General features: G+C 41.8%; 1 protein-coding gene across 1 annotated transcript in view; it reads right to left on the bottom strand.

Moving 5' to 3' along the window:
* Nucleotides 1–21,195, bottom strand: part of UBAP2 (ubiquitin associated protein 2) — a 320,876-nt gene that overhangs the window by 48,336 nt on the left and 251,345 nt on the right. The window contains exon 7 of the mRNA XM_053699654.1: nucleotides 12,813–13,020. Coding sequence (XP_053555629.1) covers nucleotides 12,813–13,020 — 208 coding nt within the window. The remainder of the gene's footprint in view (nucleotides 1–12,812; nucleotides 13,021–21,195) is intronic.

Below are 21,195 nucleotides of genomic sequence, written 5' to 3'. Positions count from 1 at the left end.
AAACGCATCAGTGTATACAGGGACCTCTAAAAACCTGTCCATTTTACACAATTTTTCTGGGACCACCATGGGGTCACAATCATCCAGTGTAGCTAAAACTTCCTTAAGCAGGACGCGGAGGTGTTCCAGCTTAAATTTAAATGCTAAGGAATCTGAATCTGCCCGCTGAGAAACTTTTCCTGTGTCAGAAATTTCTCCCTCGGACAGACCATCCCTCACTGCCACTTCAGAGTGTTGTGAGGGCACAACAGATAAATCATCCAAAGCTTCTGATTGCTCATCCTCTGTTCTTAAAACTGAGCTATCACGCTTTTTTGGAAAAACTGGCAGTTTGGATAGAAATGCCGCAAGGGAATTATCCATGACTGCTGCTAATTGTTGTAATGTAATAGGGCACAATGCGCTAGAGGTACTAGGCAACGCTTGCGCGGGCATAACTGGTGTCGACACATGGGGAGAGGAAGGAGTACTATCCTCATTACCTTCCGTCAAAGAATCATCTTGGGCTACATGTTACTGCATGGTTATTAAAATGTTTAGATACCTTAGCACACTTTAAACACAAATGCAATGGGGGTACCGCCATGGCTTTTAAACACATAGAACAAGGTCTATCTGTAGGCTCAGACATGTTAGACAGACTTAGATAGCACTCAAATACAGAAAAATACACTTTTAGAAAAAACGTTACTGTGCCTTTAAATAATAAAAAGCACACACTTTTTTTTACCAAATCTCAAAAAAACATCTGATCTTTATGAAATTTACACCATATGATCCTAATGCTTTGAAATGATTGCACACCAAGTTTCAAGCCAATTAACCCCTTATTGCCCAAACCGGAGCAAATTGAAGCTGGCCACCAGTTTAACACACTACCTTCCTTGGGGATTAGTTTTGGAACCAAAATAAGCCTCCCTGTAGTCCTCCTGCAATCTGTGGACTCTACATGTGAAGCTGCATGAAGCTGTCTTGCAAAAGAACTGAGCAACTGAGGCGCGAAAATTAGGCCCCCTCCATCTTCACTCCGGAGTTATGGGGCCTTCCTAAGCCAAATTAGGTGTCTAAAATTATGCCAGGCGTATAAAACCCCTAAACAGTGTTCCAAACATAATAAACACTTGTGCAAATGTCAGATTATAGTAGAAAATAAATGATTTTCCCCATAACAGTGTCCACCAGTGATTTAAGCCCTTTTAACTAAGCCATCCTTCTATACTGAGTCTCAGAATATGGCTTACCTTCCCACATGGGGATTTCTGTCAGTCTTCTAGCATTACCAAGTCTTGTTAGAAAAAAAGTGACTGAGCATACCTTATGCAGTTAAGCCTGCAAACTGTTCCCCCCAACTGAAGTTCTCCGGTACTCAACAGTCCTGTGTGGGAACAGCAATGGATTTTAGTTACAACATGCTAAAATCTTTTTCCTCTCAGCAGAAATCTTCATCACTTTCTGCCTCAGAGTAAATAGTACAAACCGGCACTATTTTAAAAAAAACCTCTTGATTGAAGAAATAAAAACTACAAATCTAACACCACATACTCTTTACCATCCCGTAGAGATGCTACTTGTTAGAGCGGCAAAGAGAATGACTGGGGGGGCGGAGCCTGAGGGGGAGCTATATGGACAGCTCTGCTGTGTGCTCTCTTAGCCACTTCCTGTAGGGAATGAGAATATCCCACAAGTAAGGATGAATCTGTGGACTGGATACACCATGTAAGAGAAAGAAGCCCCTTGAACCAAACAATGATGATCTATCCACCATGTCAGAGAGTGTCGTACATTGGGATTCAAGGATATTAATTGTGATATCTTTGTATAATCCCTGCACCATTGATTCAGCATACAAAGCTGTAGAGGTCTCATGTGAAAACGAGCAAAGGGGATCGCGTCCGATGCTGCAGTCATGAGACCTAAAACTTCCATGTACATAGCCACTGAAGGGAATGACTGAGACTGAAGGTGCCGGCATGCTGCGACCAATTTTAAATGTCTCTTGTCTGTTAGAGACAGAGTCATGGACACTGAATCTATCTGGAAGACTAAAAAGGTGACCCTTGTCTGAGGAATCAAGAAACTTTTTGGAAAATTGATCCTCCAACCATGTTTCCGAAGAAACAACACTAGTTGATTCGTGTGAGATTCTGCAGTATGTAAAGACTGAGCTAGTACCAAGATATCGTCCAAATAAGGAAACACCGCAATACCCTGTTCTCTGATTACAGATAGTAGGGCACCCAGAACCTTTGAAAAGATTCTTGGAGCTGTTGCTAGGCCAAATGGAAGTGCAACAAATTGGTAATGCTTGTCTAGAAAAGAGAATCTCAGAAACTGATAGTGTTCTGGATGAATCGGAATATGAAGGTATGCATCCTGCAAGTCTATTGTGGACATATAATGTCCTTGCTGAACAAAAGGCAGAATAGTCCTTATAGTCACCATCTTGAAAGTTGGTACTCTTACATAACGATTCAAAATTTTCAGATCCAGAACTGGTCTAAATAAATTTTCTCTCTTTGGTACAATGAATAGGTTTGAATAAAACCCCAAACCTTGTTCCTGAGGAGGAACTGGCATGATTACCCCTGAAGACTCCAGGTCTGAAACACACGTCAGAAAAGCCTGAGCTTTTTTTTTTTTTTTTTAACTTATTTATAGCCAACAAAGGGTACAGTAATATACAACGTATCAACAACATACCTCGCAGGGCATGACATGAAAGCGTAGGCAGGAAATTGACGAAACAAGAAAATGTAACCATGTCCATTGTCAGATATATAAAAAAATATAAAATATAAGAGTCACAAATGTAATGAAGATGCTGGGAGTTTTCCTCGGACTTAATAACAGTCCAGGGTAATAGTATGTACCACAATGTTGGGATTTTATTATTTTATGTACTAACCTAAACTAACTATAATTAAACTAAACAAATATTACAAATTATAAAACATAAAAAACAAACAAAAAACAAACAAACAAACATAAACCCTAAAAGGCAAGCAAAATGAAATGATATATTATAGCCAGTTTTATAGAAAGGTGATTCTGGGACTGAGTATGTATGGCCGGCTGTGTACATATTTTCAAATCCTAAAACAAATTGAGCCTGTGGCTTTGAGTGATAATGAGAGTCTGATGTAAAGTAATTAATCCTAATATACTCAATGCAGGTACAGAATCTAGCAGAATACTTGTTGTCGCAGGGGAATAGAATAGTCAATAGTTAATAATTAATAATTGGCCCTTTAACCTTCATCTAAACCAAATATCTGCATCTCAGGCATCTACCTACTATGAGGGAGAAGTGGTTAAGACATAAAGCCAGTGTGCTGGGCCCCGGAAGTAGAGAGTTAACTCTATATACAAAATTGAATCTCAAATAACCTTAGGTAGTGCAGAGGCAATAGTCATTAATCTAGCTATCTGGTACCTATGGTCACAGACTAGTCTCCACTAACATATAATCTAAGGCAACCTAATGTGACAGCTGTAATTACTATCCCCCTGTTCAAGTACCAAAAAAAAAAAAAAAAACACATCAGATAAAAAGTCAAGCATATTAAACAATGTGAGAATATCATAGCATATCTTTAACTTGTTGTGCATTAACATAGAATAAATAACTGTATACAAAGATATACCTAGCTGGCATATAATGAAAGTGGAGCCGGTAGGGCTGCCTTAAAGTAACTATAAATTAGCAGACATATGGGACCCTCTGAAATAACACAGAGCTCTTAGTAAGAGGAGACGGATATTATCTAAGTCACATAACTCAATGCTAGTTAAAAGTGTGTATATTCCTAAAGTCACAGGATTGATGCATTACCAGTCATTTTGTTCATCCCCGTAACTCCTAAATCAGTGATATATTATAGCGAGCGTTATACTTGACACAGCAGTCTGCAAAAATCCTAGGGAGGTACAAAAATGCCATAAATTGCTATCTGCCATCGTGAAAGAAAAGCTGTTTCGCTGGCTAGATAATTACAGCCCCAGTGTTGTCAAGGTAGTGTTATCAGGAACAGATTCGTGTGCAGCAGTTCATGAACTGCAGTTGTTTCTGTGAAAGAAAAAGGAAAACTCATACACAAGCTACAAATTAAGGACATAAATAAATGCGATGCAGTAAAAGTATTTTATGGACTAGGGCTGTGGGTTTTCCCTGTAGTACTGGCATCTTCGAGGATATTCCTAACACAGCCCTGAAATATAAAGTTTGAACTATAGAACGGGTCATCTTTCAGAGGGGTAACTTGGGTAGCTGAATTGACCCGTATTGGTATATATCTTGTCAGTCAACCAATGCCCTTTATTCTGTGGATGGCTAGTATTATGTCCTCCATATGTTCCAGGCTTATTCCACAGAATGATCCATTGCCCCGTAGTAGACTTTGGCAGCATGCCTTCTCCGGTAACTTTTGAGCGCACAAGTGCGTGTCAGAGTTATATTGCAGGAAAGGTGTAGTGCCTGTTGCCACGATATTCTGTAGTGACACTGCATCCCCTGTGTCCCTGTTGATTTTATCCACTCTTTCTTGTGATTTATAGTAGGGGTTTTGTATGTTCAGTAACTCACTGTCCGGTGAGAAAGGGCCATACAGTTGTGACCATGTCTGTCGCCACTGCGATTTCTCCATCTGCTCCGGCTGATGTATCTCTGTGACCGCATCAACTTTATCACCACGGCCCCCGTCTAGTGCAGTAACCAGAGAAAGCCCGTGTATTATGACATGCTGCCCCAGATTCAGGCGTGCGGGTGATATCTCAATCTTCGGTGTTACCTCCTCCCCACTATGTGAGGGAACTGAGGTTGTGAGGCTGTTGTCTGTCCCCCCGGCCTGGGATATAGAAGTGGTTATTATCAAAGACTGTGAGGTAGATCCATGCCGACTAGGTACAAATTTCTTGAGGCGGGAAGATTGTTCCGGTGTCCTCACTATTGTGTATAGATCCGCGCAGGACAATAGTAGTCTGTCCAACTTGGGCAAAAACATGGCCTTTATTTCGGCAAGGATGTAATTGTTGGCTCCTGTGTCCTCACCAATATACGATTCCATTGCAGGGAGGAGGATGATAATATGCGGGTACAAAACTATTTACAACGTGGCAACAGAGCACACGCCACGGCGCCAGGTGGCCTTCGTAGTCTTATGCTGCGACCGGGGGCTAGGGCTGATGGAGCGCCCTACACAATGAAAGTATCGACTGGCGATGACCAGAGCAGGGTCTCCCAGTAAGATATATGCTGTGGGGGTCTGGATGGACTCTAAATATTCCTGAAAAGGCCACTTATTTGGCCGATGGTAGCAGAGCTCTTGTAGCCTGCTTCCATCCAGAAGTCCCGCCCACCGGAAGTCAATATATATTCAAAGCCTGAGCTTTTACTGGATTTACAGGGATGTGCGAGAGAAAAAATCTTCTCACAGGAGGTCTTACTTTGAATCCTATTCGATACCCCTGAGAGACAATGCTCTGAATCCAATGATTTTGGACAGATTTTATCCAAAAATCCTTGAAAAACCTTAATCTGCCCCCCTACCAGCTGAGCTGGAATGAGGGCCGCACCTTCATGCGGACTTAGGGGCAGACTTTGGTTTCCTAAATGGCCTTAGATTTACCCTTAGGTTTTTTATCCTGAGGCAGAAAAACTCCTTTTCCTCCAGTGATAGTTGAAATAATAGAATCCAACTGAGAACCAAATAAATTATTACCTTGGAAAGAAAGAGATAGTAATCTAGATTTAGATGTCATATCAGCATTCCAAGATTTAAGCCACAAAGCTCTTCTAGCTAATACAGCTAAAGACATGGATCTAACATCAATTTTGATATAAAAAATGGCATCACAAATAAAATGATTAGCATGTTGCAGTAAGCGAGTAATGCTAGATATGTCAGGATCCAATTCTCGTTGCGCTAAATTCTCCAACCAAAAAGTTGAGGCAGCCGCAACATCAGCCAAAGAAATAGCAGGTCTGAGAAGATGAACTGAATATAAATAGGCCTTCCTTAGATAAGATTCAAGATTCCTATCTAAAGGATCCTTAAAGGAAATACTATCTTCCATAGGAATAGTGGTACGTTTAGCAAGAGTAGAAATAGCCCCATCAACTTTGGGGATTTTCTCCCAAAACTCTATAGATTTTGCTGGTAAAGGATACAATTTTTTAAACCTTGAAGAAGGAATAAAAGAAGTACCTGGCTTATTCCATTCCCTAGAAATCATATCAGAAATAGCCCCAGGAATAGGAAAAACCCCTGGGAAAACCACAGGAGGTTTAAAACAGCATTTAAACGTTTATTAGACTGAACGTCAATAGGACTGGTTACCTCAATATCCAAAGTAATTAACACTTCTTTTAATAAAGAATGCATATACTCTATTTTAAATAAATAAGTAGATTTGTCAGTGTCAATGTCTGAGGAAGGATCTTCTGAATCAGATAGATCCTCATCAGAAGAGGATAAATTATTATGTTGCTGGTCATTTGAAATTTCATCAGCTACATGAGAAGTTTTAAAAGACCTTTTACGTTTATTAGAAGGTGGAAATGCAGACAAAGCCTTCAGAATAGAATCAGATACAAATTCTTTAAAATTTACAGGTATATCATGTACATTAGAAGTTGAAGGAACTGCAACTGGCAATGTACTATTACTGGTGATGGAAACACTATCTGCATGTAAAAGTTTATCATGACAACTATTACAAATGACATTTTGTCGAATAATTTCTACACTTTTACAACAAATGCACTTAGCTTTGGTAGAACCGATGTCAGGCAGCAATGTTCCAGCAGAAACTTCTGAGACAGGATCAGATTGGGACATCTTGCACAATGTAAGAGAAAAAAACATCATATAAAGCAAAATTATCTATTTCCTTAAATGACAGTTTCAGGAATGGGAAAAAATGCAAAAGCATAGGCCTCTGATAGAGAAAAAAGCAAGAGGCAAACATCAATGGGGTATTGAAATAAGGAAAAAAATAACCGGAAATGACACACTCGTGTCACACTCGTGTCACTAATGACGCCGCCATGTGAAAGGTCTCGGCGTCACGTATGACGCCGAAAATGACGAAGTTGCGTTAGCATTTGACGCACCCGCGGGCCTAATACCCGCAATAGCAAGAAGTAGTCAATTGAAAAAAAGACTAAACTCCAGGTAAGAAATAAATTTCTTAAAATGTTTAATTCCCCAAATATGAAACTGACAGTCTGCTGAAGGAAATACATGAACCTGACTCATGGCAAATATAAGTACAATACATATATTTAGAACTTTATATAAATGCATAAAGGAAGCAGTTAGGATAAAACACTAAGTGTTCACCCTAAAATACAACCTCATGATGCTGCAGCCTTTTATAAAACAAAATAAAATAACGAGCTGCCTCTCCCAGTGTCCTTTACAAACACCCAATATGTCAAAAAAAAACGTTTAAATAAAGGATTTAAACTAACACCTTTTTCCTTAAAACCAGGTCCACTTTAACCCCTTTTATAGCAAAGAATAAAATGTCAGCCATTCTGATATAACAGGTCTCATCAGAAAAAAAGACTTAACATACCTCAATGCTTATAGCATGCAGCTGTTCTCCACTCTGAAGATTTCTTACACTACCTTCAGCACTCTGTGGGAACAAATGTGGATCTTAGTTACGTCTGCTAAGATCATCAACCTCAGGGCAGAAAACTTCTTCTATATCCCCATGAGAAAAATAGTACACACTGGTACCATTTGAAAATAAAAAACTTCTTGATTGAAGAAACTAAAACTAACACCTCACTTTACCTCTTCCTAGTATAACACAGGCAAAGAGAAGGGTGGAGGGGAAGGGAGGGGCTATATATACAGCTCTGCTGTGGTGCTCTTTGCCACTTCCTGTTAGCAGGAGGTTAATATCCCACAAGGATGAAATCCGTGGACTTGTCATATCTTTATAAAAGAAATTTAAAATTGAGGAAAAACAAACACACCTCTCCTAAGGCCATTTGTGTCCTCCAACCCAACTGCCCTGTGTGAGATCCGATAACTGCCCTATGTGAGATCTGAAGAGTCGAAGAGCCAGGTTTTGAGGTCCTTTCTGAACTTTGTAAGGGGGGCTGATTGAGGTCCAGCGGGAGGGTGTTCCATGTCTTTGCTGATATGTGGGAGAAGGATCTTCCGCCCGCTGTGGATTTACTGATGCGGGGGATGATTGCGAGTGCTTGGTCGGTCGATCGTAGTTGTCTGGCGGGGGTGTAGAAATTTATGCGGTGGTTTATGTATTTGGGTGTATTGTGTGTAATCTAACTGATAACTGCACTGTGTGAGATCTGATAACTGCACTGTGTGAGATCTAACTGATAACTGCACTGTGTGAGATCTGATAACTGCACTGTGTGAGATCTGATAACTGCACTGTGTGAGATCTGATAACTGCACTGTGTGAGATCTGATAACTGCACTGTGTGAGATCTGATAACTGCACTGTGTGAGATCTGATAACTGCACTGTGTGAGATCTGATAACTGCACTGTGTGAGATCTGATAACTGCACTGTGTGAGATCTGATAACTGCACTGTGTGAGATCTGATAACTGCACTGTGTGAGATCTGATAACTGGACTGTGTGAGATCTGATAACTGCACTGTGTGAGATCTGATAACTGCACTGTGTGAGATCTGATAACTGTACTGTGTGAGATCTGATAACTGTACTGTGTGAGATCTGATAACTGTACTGTGTGAGATCTGATAACTGTACTGTGTGAGATCTGATAACTGTACTGTGTGAGATCTGATAACTGTACTGTGTGAGATCTAACTGATACCTGCACTGTGTGAGATCTAACTGATAACTGCACTGTGTGAGATCTAACTGATAACTGCACTGTGTGAGATCTAACTGATAACTGCACTGTGTGAGATCTGATACCTGTACTGTGCGAGATCTAATTGATAACTGCACAGTGTGAGATCTGATAACTGTACTGTGTGTGAGATCTAACTGATAACTGTACTGTGTGTGAGATCTAACTGATAACAGTACTGTGTGAGATCTAACTGATAACTGCACTGTGCGAGATCTGATAACTGTACTGTGTGTGAGATCTAACTGATAACAGTACTGTGTGAGATCTAACTGATAACTGCACTGTGTGAAATCTAACTGATAACTGCACTGTGTGAAATCTAACTGATAACTGCACTGTGTGAGATCTAACTGATAACTGCACTGTGAGAGATCTAACCGATGACTGCACTGTGTGAGATCTAACCGATAACTGTACTGTGTGTGAGATCTAACTGATAACTGTACTGTGTGTGAGATCTAACTGATAACTGTACTGTGTGTGAGATCTAACTGATAACTGTACTGTGTGTGAGATCTAACTGATAACTGTACTGTGTGTGAGATCTAACTGATAACTGTACTGTGTGTGAGATCTAACTGATAACTGTACTGTGTGTGAGATCTAACTGATAACTGTACTGTGTGTGAGATCTAACTGATAACTGTACTGTGTGTGAGATCTAACTGATAACTGTACTGTGTGTGAGATCTAACTGATAACTGTACTGTGTGTGAGATCTAACTGATAACTGTACTGTGTGTGAGATCTAACTGATAACTGTACTGTGTGTGAGATCTAACTGATAACTGTACTGTGTGTGAGATCTAACTGATAACTGTACTGTGTGTGAGATCTAACTGATAACAGTACTGTGTGAGATCTGATACCTGTACTGTGCGAGATCCAATTGATAACTGCACAGTGTGAGATCTAACTGATAACTGCACAGTGTGAGATCTGATAACTGTACTGTGTGTGAGATCTAACTGATAACTGTACTGTGTGTGAGATCTAACTGATAACTGTACTGTGTGTGAGATCTAACTGATAACTGTACTGTGTGTGAGATCTAACTGATAACTGTACTGTGTGTGAGATCTAACTGATAACTGTACTGTGTGTGAGATCTAACTGATAACTGTACTGTGTGTGAGATCTAACTGATAACTGTACTGTGTGTGAGATCTAACTGATAACAGTACTGTGTGAGATCTGATACCTGTACTGTGCGAGATCCAATTGATAACTGCACAGTGTGAGATCTAACTGATAACTGCACAGTGTGAGATCTGATAACTGTACTGTGTGTGAGATCTAACTGATAACTGTACTGTGTGTGAGATCTAACTGATAACAGTACTGTGTGAGATCTAACTGATAACAGTACTGTGTGAGATCTAACTGATAACTGCACTGTGTGAGATCTGATAACTGTACTGTGTGTGAGATCTAACTGATAACTGTACTGTGTGTGAGATCTAACTGATAACAGTACTGTGTGAGATCTAACTGATAACAGTACTGTGTGAGATCTAACTGATAACTGCACTGTGTGAGATCTAACTGATAACTGTACTGTGAGAGATCTAACCGATGACTGCACTGTGTGAGATCTAACTGATAACTGTACTGTGTGTGAGATCTAACTGATAACTGTACTGTGTGTGAGATCTAACTGATAACTGTACTGTGTGTGAGATCTAACTGATAACTGTACTGTGTGTGAGATCTGATAACTGTACTGTGTGTGAGATCTGATAACTGTACTGTGTGTGAGATCTAACTGATAACTGTACTGTGTGTGAGATCTAACTGATAACTGTACTGTGTGTGAGATTTAACTGATAACTGTACTGTGTGTGAGATTTAACTGATAACTGTACTGTGTGTGAGATCTAACTGATAACTGTACTGTGTGTGAGATCTAACTGATAACTGCACTGTGTGTGAGATCTAACTGATAACTGCACTGTGTGTGAGATCTAACTGATAACTGCACTGTGTGTGAGATCTAACTGATAACTGCACTGTGTGTGAGATCTAACTGATAACTGCACTGTGTGTGAGATCTAACTGATAACTGCACTGTGTGTGAGATCTAACTGATAACTGCACTGTGTGTGAGATCTAACTGATAACTGCACTGTGTGTGAGATCTAACTGATAACTGCACTGTGTGTGAGATTTAACTGATAACTGCACTGTGTGTGAGATTTAACTGATAACTGTACTGTGTGTGAGATCAAACTGATAACTGTACTGTGTTTGAGATCTAACTGATAACTGTACTGTGTGTGAGATCTGATAACTGTACTGTGTGTGAGATCTAACTGATAACTGCCCTGTGTGTGAGATCTAACTGATAACTGCATTGTGTGTGAGATTTAACTGATAACTGTACTGTGTATGAGATCTGATAATTGTACTGTGTATGAGATCTGATAACTGTACTGTGTGAGATCTAACTGATAACTGCACGGTGTGAGATCTAACTGATAACTGCACGGTGTGAGATCTAACTGATAACTGCACGGTGTGTGAGATCTAACTGATAACTGTACTGTGTGTGAGATCTAACTGATAACTGTACTGTGTGTGAGATCTAACTGATAACTGCACTGTGTGTGAGATTTAACTGATAACTGCACTGTGTGAGATTTAACTGATCATTGCACTGTGAGAGATTTAACTGATAATTGCACAAGGCAGTTACTGGTTCTATTAAAGGGACAATCAAGTCAAAATTAAACTCATGATTTAGATAGGGCATGAAATTTTAAACAACTTTCTAATTGAATTTTATCATTAAATTTGCTTTGTTCGCTTGGTGGTATTTTTCAAAAGCTAAACGTAGGTAGGCTCAAACTGATTTCTAAACCTTTGAGAACCGCCTTTTAGCTCAGAGCATTTTTAAAGATTTTCACAGTTAGACAGTACTAGTTCATGTGTGTCATAGATAACATTGTGCTCACTCCGGTGGAGTTAAGAGTCTACTCTGATTGGCTAAACTGCATGTCTGTCAAAAGCACTGAGATAAGGGGGCAGTCTGCAGAGGCTTAGATACAAGGTAATCACAGAGGTAAAACATATTAATATAACTGTATTGGTTATGCACAACTGGGGAATGGGTAAAAAAAAGTGTTAATTGAGCTTCTAAGGAGTCCTAAGGATGCTAGATAAGAACTATCCTGTGTCTCATTCCCCCAAATTCCCATGTTAAACACAAAAGTAAAGCTCATCAGGTTTAAGGCTGTGACCCCCAGCTACGTAGTAGCTGAAAGCAGAGTACTATTAGATAGCTCCTGTGCTGTGTGGTGTATGAGTCACTTACCTGGACTGAAGCACCCCTCCACAGTGTCTTACCAGCATTCTGAGGCTTTTCTCCCTCGCAGGTTGCTGATCCAGTAGAGAGCCCATCCAGTGCAAGTAACTGTACTGCAGAGGAGGGTAGAGAACAGTCCCTGCGACACCTGAGGGCAGTATGGCTGTTAGATTACCCACTAGGGCTCTGGAAAGCACACAACAGAGGTAGTCCTCATCCCAGTTTAACTCAGAGTCTTAAATCTTCTTGGAGTGAAGTTGCCAAGGGGTACTGGGTGACAAGTCAGGTCTGAACCCTTAAATCATATTAAAAAAAATAAACTCTTGATAGTAGAGCACCTCTGAAATCTATAACCTCTCTCCTCAGAGGACAATAAACTGGAGAGGGAGAGGAGGTGGGAGGGGCTAAAGCTCTGTGACGGTTATTGACCTCCTCCTGATAGGCGAGAATATATCCCACATGTTATGAAGCTATGGACTCTCATAAGCTAAGAAGGACATTGATGTATTCTGTGGCTTTGTATGAACCCGGGAGAGTTGTTAAAACCTTTTTAAATTCAGCTGATGTTGGAGAGCCAGAATGTATTTGACAATACTATTGATGCCATAGCGTGACGTTTATACAAGATGTAAATTAACTTACAGTAACAGGTACCAAGTCAGCTGGAGGCATGGAGCTTTGGTATGCTATCCTGCTATGCACAGGTGTCTGTTCATAAGAGGAGGAAGTTGTGGTCACTGGACTAGTACTCTGGGAGCTGCTGCTGAGGCTGGAAGTGGTGATAACTGAAGGTGTGTAACTTGGCTCCTGTAATGCACTGGATATTGGCAGAGAGGTATTCAAGGTGTCACTACAAGTAAATACAGATACACAGTTTCAGAATAAATGACCGTGAATGTCATGCAAAGGCATTTTTCTACTAGCTTTACTTTGAAGCAGCTAGATAACTAATACAACTAAAAGTGTATACTTTGATCTATGTGTCTCTGTATTTGACAACTGTAAAATTACTGTCTAGATCTCAGCATGGGGGAGATTTAAGAGACAGTCTTAGTCAAAATGAAACTCATGATTCAGTTAGGGCATGTCATTTTAAATAACTTTCCAATTTACTTTTATAATCAAAGTTGGTTTGTTCTCTTGGTATTTTGTTGAAAGCTAAACCTAGGTAGGCTTATATGCTAATTTCTAAGCCCTTAAATGCTGCCTCTTCTCTCAGTGCATTTTGACCATTTTCACAGCTAGACAGTGCTATTTAATGTGTGCAATATAGATTACATTGTTCTCATCACTGTGGGGTTATATATGAGTCAAAACTGATTGCCAAAATAACAGTCTGTTAAAAGAACTGAGATAGGCAGTCTGCAGAGGCTTAGATACAAGGTAAGAAGAGGAAAAAAGTGTATTAATATAACAGTGTTGGGAATGCAAAACTGGGAAATGGGCAAAAAAATGTATTGCTTAAAAAGATAATCCCTTTAAGGTGTGAGGAGTGACTCCAGTCTCTGACCAAACCCTACACAGCCAGCCCCCTCTGGAAGCCAGAACTCCCTATCCAAAATAACAAAATGTATGCTTACCTGATGAATTTCTTTCCGGATATGGTGAGTACACAACGTCATCAATTACTGTTGGGAATATCACACCTGGCCAGCAGGAGGCAGCAAAGAGCACCACAGTTAAACTGTTAAGTATCACTTCCCTTCCCACAAACCCCAGTCATTCGACCCAAAAAGGTGTAGAGGTGCCTGAGGTTTAGTAAAAAACTACTGTCTAAAAATAAAGGGAGGGGCCGTGGACTCACCATATCCAGAAATAAATTTAACAGGTAAGCATAAATGTTGTTTTCTTTCCTAAGACATGGTGAGTCCACGACACCATTAATTACTGTTGGGAACAAATACCCAAGCTTGAGGACACAGATGACTAGGGAGGGACAAGACAGACAGACCTAAACAGAAGACACCACCGCTTGAATAACGTTTCCTCCAAAAGAAACCTTGTCCGAGGCAAAAAACAAATTGATAAAAAAAAAAAAAATATGCAAAGACGACCAAGGGTAAAGCCTTGCAAAACCGATCCACAGAAGCTTCATCTGTGAAAGCCCAAGAAGAAGAGACAGCCCTCGTAATGAGCAATAACTCTCCAAGGAGACTGCAGCCCCGCAGTCTGAAAAGCAAACAAATTAAACTTCTCAACCAGAGAAAAGAGAAGTGGCAGTAGATTTTTGTTAGAGAAAACAATCAAAAACAGAAGAAAAAATATAAAGCACGTACAACATCCAAATTGTGCACACACGTTCCCCAAGAGATAAGAATGAGGACACAGAGACGGAACAACAAATTCCCAAACAATTTTCACTTAGGATAAATAACCGCCTTATCCGAAATAAGATAAAAGCGATCCACACTGCAAAGCCGAGAGTACCTAAACTCTCAGAGCAGAAAATATAGCAAAAAAAGAAAACTTCCAAGATAAAAATTTAAAATCTATGCAATGCTATGGCTCAAACTGAGCCTGCTGCAAAACCTTAAAAACAAGGTTAAAACTCCAAGAGGAGCAACAGACTTAAACTCAGGCCTGATACTAACCAGGGTCTGACAAAAAGATTACACGTCTGGCACATCCCCCAGACACTTGTGTAAAAAAGGATAACGCAGAAATCTGACCCTTCAGAGAACTGACTGACAAACTGTCCTCCAGACTTTCCCAGGGAGAAAGGGCAAAACCCCTAGGAATCCTGACCCTACTTCCAAGAGTAGTCTTGGAATTCACACCAATCAGGGAATTTACGCCATACCTTATGGTAAAAGTTACAGTAACAGGCTTGCGAGCCTGAATCATGGTCTCAATGACAGATTCAGAAAAACTTCACTTAGACAGAACTAAGCATTCAATCTCCAAGCAGAAAGCTTCAGAGAAATCAAAAGTTCGATGAAAAAAAAAGAACCCTGAATTAGAAGGTCCTTCCTGAGGAACAACAAACAAGGTGAAAGAAATACATCTCTGCTAGGTCTGTATACCAGATCCTGCGAGACTATGCATGAACTATTAAAATACTGATGCTCACTCCCATTTGATACGAGCAATGACTCGCGGAAGGAGAGCAAACGGAGGAACAGGGATGTCAGACTGAAATCCCACAGAACCGTCAGGGTATTTAACAGAGCAGCCTGTTGATCTCAAACTTTAACATAACTTGCAAGCTTGGCGTACTGCCATCTCCAACTCCAGCAACCCCATTTGAGGATTAACCTGGAGAAACACCTCCGGGAGAAGCGCCCACTCCCCGGGATGAAAAATCTGACTGCTCCAGAAGTCCGCTCCCGGTATTCACTCCAGAAACGTGAATAGCGGATAAACGACGAATGTAAACGTCCGCCCATCGAACAATCCACACCATGGCAAAGGAACTCCAGGTTTCTCCCAGGTGGGTAATGTAAACCACTAAGATGAAATTGTTCAACTAGAACCTAAAAAAAACGGCTAAGACAACTGAAACCAAGTCATTAGAACATTGTAGAGCGCTCTCAACTCCAAGATGATTATGGTAAGAGCAGACTCCTCCCAAGTCCATAGTCACCAACCCAACAGGCTAGCGACCGTGGTTATTACTACTCAGGAAGGTCTCCGGGAGCATGTGCCCCGAGACAGATGCTCCTGAGAAAACCAAAAGATTCTGGAGAATGCGGGCAACGATCCCGCTACCTCTAGCAAGCTAAGTGAGAGCTCTACCACTAATTCCCCTCTCTGATCCACAGGGAAGAATCTCATATCGACAGATTTAAATCTATCCTCCGAGACAGAACCACAAGATCCTCGGTCCACTATCTGAACACGCATAACAGCAGACTCTTAGATGGAATCGAGCAAAGGGATGATGTCCAATGAAGCAACATCAATCAGACCAATTACCTCCATACATTGAGCCACTGAAGGGCCAAACAGTAGAGTGCCGAAAGAGGCAAGAATCCTCTATTTTCTGAGCTCTGTCAAAGATATTTTCAGAGATAGGGAAACTAATGTGTTCCCTAAGAAACTACCCCAGTAGCTGGAACAAGGGAACTAATTTTTAAATTCACTTCCATCCGTGGGAATGAAGACAGACAAGATCTCTGTATGAGAGTTTGCTTGTTGAAAAGATGGTGCCTCAACCATTAGGACTTCCATGAAGGGTAGCACAGCAATTCCCTGAAACCTGATCACTACCAATATAGCCCACTCTAAGAGCCATGGCAAGGCCAAAATGGAATAGCCACAAACTGAAAGTGTTTGACAGAAAGGCAAAACTCAGGAACTTGAAAAACAGAATTTATGTTTACCTGATAAATTACTTTCTCCAACGGTGTGTCCGGTCCACGGCGTCATCCTTACTTGTGGGATATTCTCCTCCCCAACAGGAAATGGCAAAGAGCCCAGCAAAGCTGGTCACATGATCCCTCCTAGGCTCCGCCTACCCCAGTCATTCGACCGACGTTAAGGAGGAATATTTGCATAGGAGAAACCATATGTTACCGTGGTGACTGTAGTTAAAGAAAATAAATTATCAGACCTGATTAAAAAAACCAGGGCGGGCCGTGGACCGGACACACCGTTGGAGAAAGTAATTTATCAGGTAAACATAAATTCTGTTTTCTCCAACATAGGTGTGTCCGGTCCACGGCGTCATCCTTACTTGTGGGAACCAATACCAAAGCTTTAGGACACGGATGAAGGGAGGGAGCAAATCAGGTCACCTAAATGGAAGGCACCACGGCTTGCAAAACCTTTCTCCCAAAAATAGCCTCGAAAGAAGCAAAAGTATCAAATTTGTAAAATTTAGAAAAAGTGTGCAGTGAAGACCAAGTCGCTGCCTTACATATCTGATCAACAGAAGCCTCGTTCTTGAAGGCCCATGTGGAAGCCACAGCCCTAGTGGAGTGAGCTGTGATTCTTTCAGGAGGCTGCCGTCCGGCAGTCTCATAAGCCAATCGGATAATGCTTTTAATCCAGAAGGAGAGAGAGGTAGAAGTTGCTTTTTGACCTCTCCGTTTACCAGAATAAACAACAAACAAAGACAAAGTTTGTCTGAAATCCTTAGTAGCTGCTAAGTAAAATTTGAGAGCACGAACTACATCCAAGTTGTGCAACAAACGTTCCTTCTTTGAAACTGGATTAGGACACAAAGAAGGCACAACTATCTCCTGGTTAATGTTTTTGTTAGAAACAACTTTTGGAAGAAAACCAGGTTTAGTACGCAAAACCACCTTATCTGCATGGAACACCAGATAAGGAGAAGAACACTGCAGAGCAGATAATTCTGAAACTCTTCTAGCAGAAGAAATTGCAACCAAAAACAAAACTTTCCAAGATAATAACTTAATATCAACGGAATGTAAGGGTTCAAACGGAACCCCCTAAAGAACTGAAAGAACTAGGTTGAGACTCCAAGGAGGAGTCAAAATTTTGTAAACAGGCTTGATTCTAACCAGAGCCTGAACAAAGGCTAGAACATCTGGCACAGCTGCCAGCTTTTTGTGAAGTAACACAGACAAGGCAGAAATCTGTCCTATCAAGGAACTTGCAGATAATCCTTTTTCCAATCCTTCTCGAAGGAAGGATAGACTCTTAGGAATCTTAACCTTGTCCCAAGGGAATCCAGCAGATTCACACCAACAGATATACCAAATTATGTGGTAATTTTTCTGGTTACAGGCTTTCAGGCCTGAACAAGAGTATTAATAACAGAATCTGAGAACCCTCGCTTTGATAAGATCAAGCGTTCAATCTCCAAGCAGTCAGCTGGAGTGGGTCGAACGGACCTAGAACAAGAAGGTCTCGTCTCAAAGGTAGCTTCCATGGTGGAGCCGATGACATATTCACCAGATCTGCATACCAAGTCCTGCGTGGCCACGCAGGAGCTATCAAAATCACCGACGCCCTCTCCTGATTGATCCTGGCTACCCGCCTGGGGATGAGAGGAAACGGCGGGAACACATAAGCTAGTTTGAAGGTCCAAGGTGCTACTAGTGCATCCACTAGAGCCGCCTTGGGATCCCTGGATCTGTACCCGTAGTAAGGAACTCTGAAGTTCTGACGAGAGGCCATCAGATCCATGTCTGGAATGCCCCACGGTTGAGTGACTTGGGCAAAGATTTCCGGATGGAGTTCCCACTCCCCCGGATGCAATGTCTGACGACTCAGAAAATCCGCTTCCCAATTTTCCACTCCTGGGATGTGGATAGCAGACAGGTGGCAGGAGTGAGACTCCGCCCATAGAATGATTTTGGTCACTTCTTCCATCGCTAGGGAACTCCTTGTTCCCCCCTGATGGTTGATGTATGAACTTGGCCCTCGCTAGCTGAGGCCAAGCTTTGAGAGCATTGAATATCGCTCTCAGTTCCAGAATATTTATCGGTAGAAGAGATTCTACCCGAGACCAAAGACCCTGAGCTTTCAGGGATCCCCAGACCGCGCCCCAGCCCATCAGACTAGCGTCGGTCGTGACAATGACCCACTCTGGTCTGCGGAAGGTCATCCCTTGTGACAGGTTGTCCAGGGACAGCCACCAACGGAATGAGTCTCTGGTCCTCTGAATTACTTGTATCTTCGGAGACAAGTCTGAATAGTCCCCATTCCACTGACTGAGCATGAACAGTTGTAATGGTCTTAGATGAATGCGCACAAAAGGAACTATGTCCATTGCCGCTACCATCAAACCTATCACTTCCATGCACTGCGCTATGGAAGGAAGAGGAACGGAATGAAGTATCCAACAAGAGTCTAGAAGTTTTGTTTTTCTGGCTTCTGTCAGAAAAATCCTCATTTCTAAGGAGTCTATTATAGTTCCCAAGAAGGGAACCCTCGTAGACGGAGATAGAGAACTCTTTTCCACGTTCACTTTCCATCCGTGAGATCTGAGAAAGGCCAGGACAATGTCCGTGTGAGCCTTTACTTGAGGAAGGGACGACGCTCGAATCAGAATGTCGTCCAAGTAAGGTACTACAGCAATGCCCCTTGGTCTTAGCACCGCCAGAAGGGACCCTAGTACCTATGAGAAAATCCTAGGAGCAGTGGCTAATCCGAAAGAAAACGCCACGAACTGGAAATGCTTGTCCAGGAATTCAACCTTAGGAACCGATGATGTTCCTTGTGGATAGGAATATGTAGATACGCATCCTTGAAATCCACCTTGGTCATGAATTGACCTTCCTGGATGGAAGGAAGGAGTGTTCGAATGGTTTCCATCTTGAACGATGGAACCTTGAGAAACTTGTTCAAGATCTTGAGATCTAAGATTGGTCTGAACGTTCCCTCTTTTTTGGGAACTATGAACAGATTGGAGTAGAACCCCATCCCTTGTTCTCCTAATGGAACAGGATGAATCACTCCCATTTTAGCAGGTCTTCTACCCAATGTAAGAATGCCTGTCTTCTTATGTGGTCTGAAGACAACTGAGGCCTGTGGAACCTCCCCCTTGGAGGAAGCCCCTTGAACTCCAGAGAATAACCTTGGGAGACTATTTCTAGCGCCCAAGGATCCAGAACATCTCTTGCCCCAGCCTGAGCGAAGAGAGAGAGTCTGCCCCCCACCAGATCCGGTCCCGGATCGGGGGCCCGCATTTCATGCTGTCTTGGTAGCAGTGGCAGGTTTCCTGGCCTGCTTTCCTTTGTTCCAGCCTTGCATAGGTCTCCAGGCTGGATTGGCTTGAGAAGTATTACCTTCCTGCTTAGAGGACGTAGCCCTTGGGGCTGATCCGTTGCTGCGAAAGGGACGAAACTTAGGTTTATTTTTGGTCTTGAAAAGACCTATCCTGAGGAAGGGCGTGGCCCTTGCCCCCAGTGATATCAGAGATAATCTCTTTCAAGTCCGGGCCAAAGAGTGTTTTCCCCTTGAAAGGAATGTCAAGCAATTTGTTCTTGGAAGACGCATCCACTGCCCAAGATTTTAACCAAAGCGCTCTGCGCCACAATAGCAAACCCAGAATTTTTTCGCCGCTAACCTAGCCAATTGCAAGGTGGCGTCTAGGGTGAAAGAATTAGCCAATTTAAGAGCACGAATTCTGTCCATAATCTCCTCATAAGAAGAAGAATTACTAATAATCGCCTTTCCTAGCTCATCAAACCAGAAACACGCGGCTGCAGTGACAGGGACAATGCATGCAATTGGTTGTAGAAGGGAACCTTGCTGAACAAACATCTTTAGCAGACCTTCTAATTTTTTATCCATAGGATCTTGGAAAGCACAACTATCTTCTATGGGTATAGTGGCGCGCTTGTGTAGAGTAGAAACCGCCCCCTCGACCTTGGGGACTGTCTGCCATCAGTCCTTTCTGGGGTCAACTATAGGAAAACAATTTTATAAATATGGGGGGAGGTACTAAAGGTATACCGGGCCTGTCCCATTCTTTACTAACAATGTACGCCACCCGCTTGGATATAGGAAAAGCTTCGGGGGGCCCCCTTTTCCATTTTACATAGTGGTTCTGGAATGACCAGATAATCACAATCATCCAAATTGGATAACACCTCCTTAAGCAGAGCGCGGAGATGTTCCAACTTAAATTTAAAAGTAATCACATCAGGTTCAGCTTGTTGAGAAATGTTTCCTGAATCTGAAATTTCTCCCTCAGACAAAACCTCCCTGGCCCCCTCAGACTGGTGTAGGGGCCCTTCAGAAACCATATCATCAGCGTTCTCATGCTCTACAGAATTTTCTAAAACAGAGCAGTCGCGCTTTCACTGATAAGTGGGCATATTGGCTAAAATGATTTTGATAGAATTATCCATTACAGCCGTTAAATGTTGCATAGTAAGGAGTATTGGCGCACTAGATGTACTAGGGGCCTCCTGTATGGGCAAGACTGGTGTAGACGAAGGAGGGGATGATGCAGTACCATGCTTACTCCCCTCACTTGAGGAATCATCTTGGGCATCATTTTTACTAAAATTTTTTATGACATAAAATACATATAGTTAAATGAGAAGGAACCTTGGTTTCCCCACAGTCAGAACACAATCTATCTGGTAGTTCAGACATGTTAAGC

This window comes from Bombina bombina, chromosome 2 (genome assembly GCF_027579735.1).
Source record: "Bombina bombina isolate aBomBom1 chromosome 2, aBomBom1.pri, whole genome shotgun sequence".
NCBI classification, from domain to species: domain Eukaryota; kingdom Metazoa; phylum Chordata; class Amphibia; order Anura; family Bombinatoridae; genus Bombina; species Bombina bombina.
Note: the sequence above shows the minus strand (reverse complement) of the source record. Positions and strands in the feature narration are given on the sequence as shown.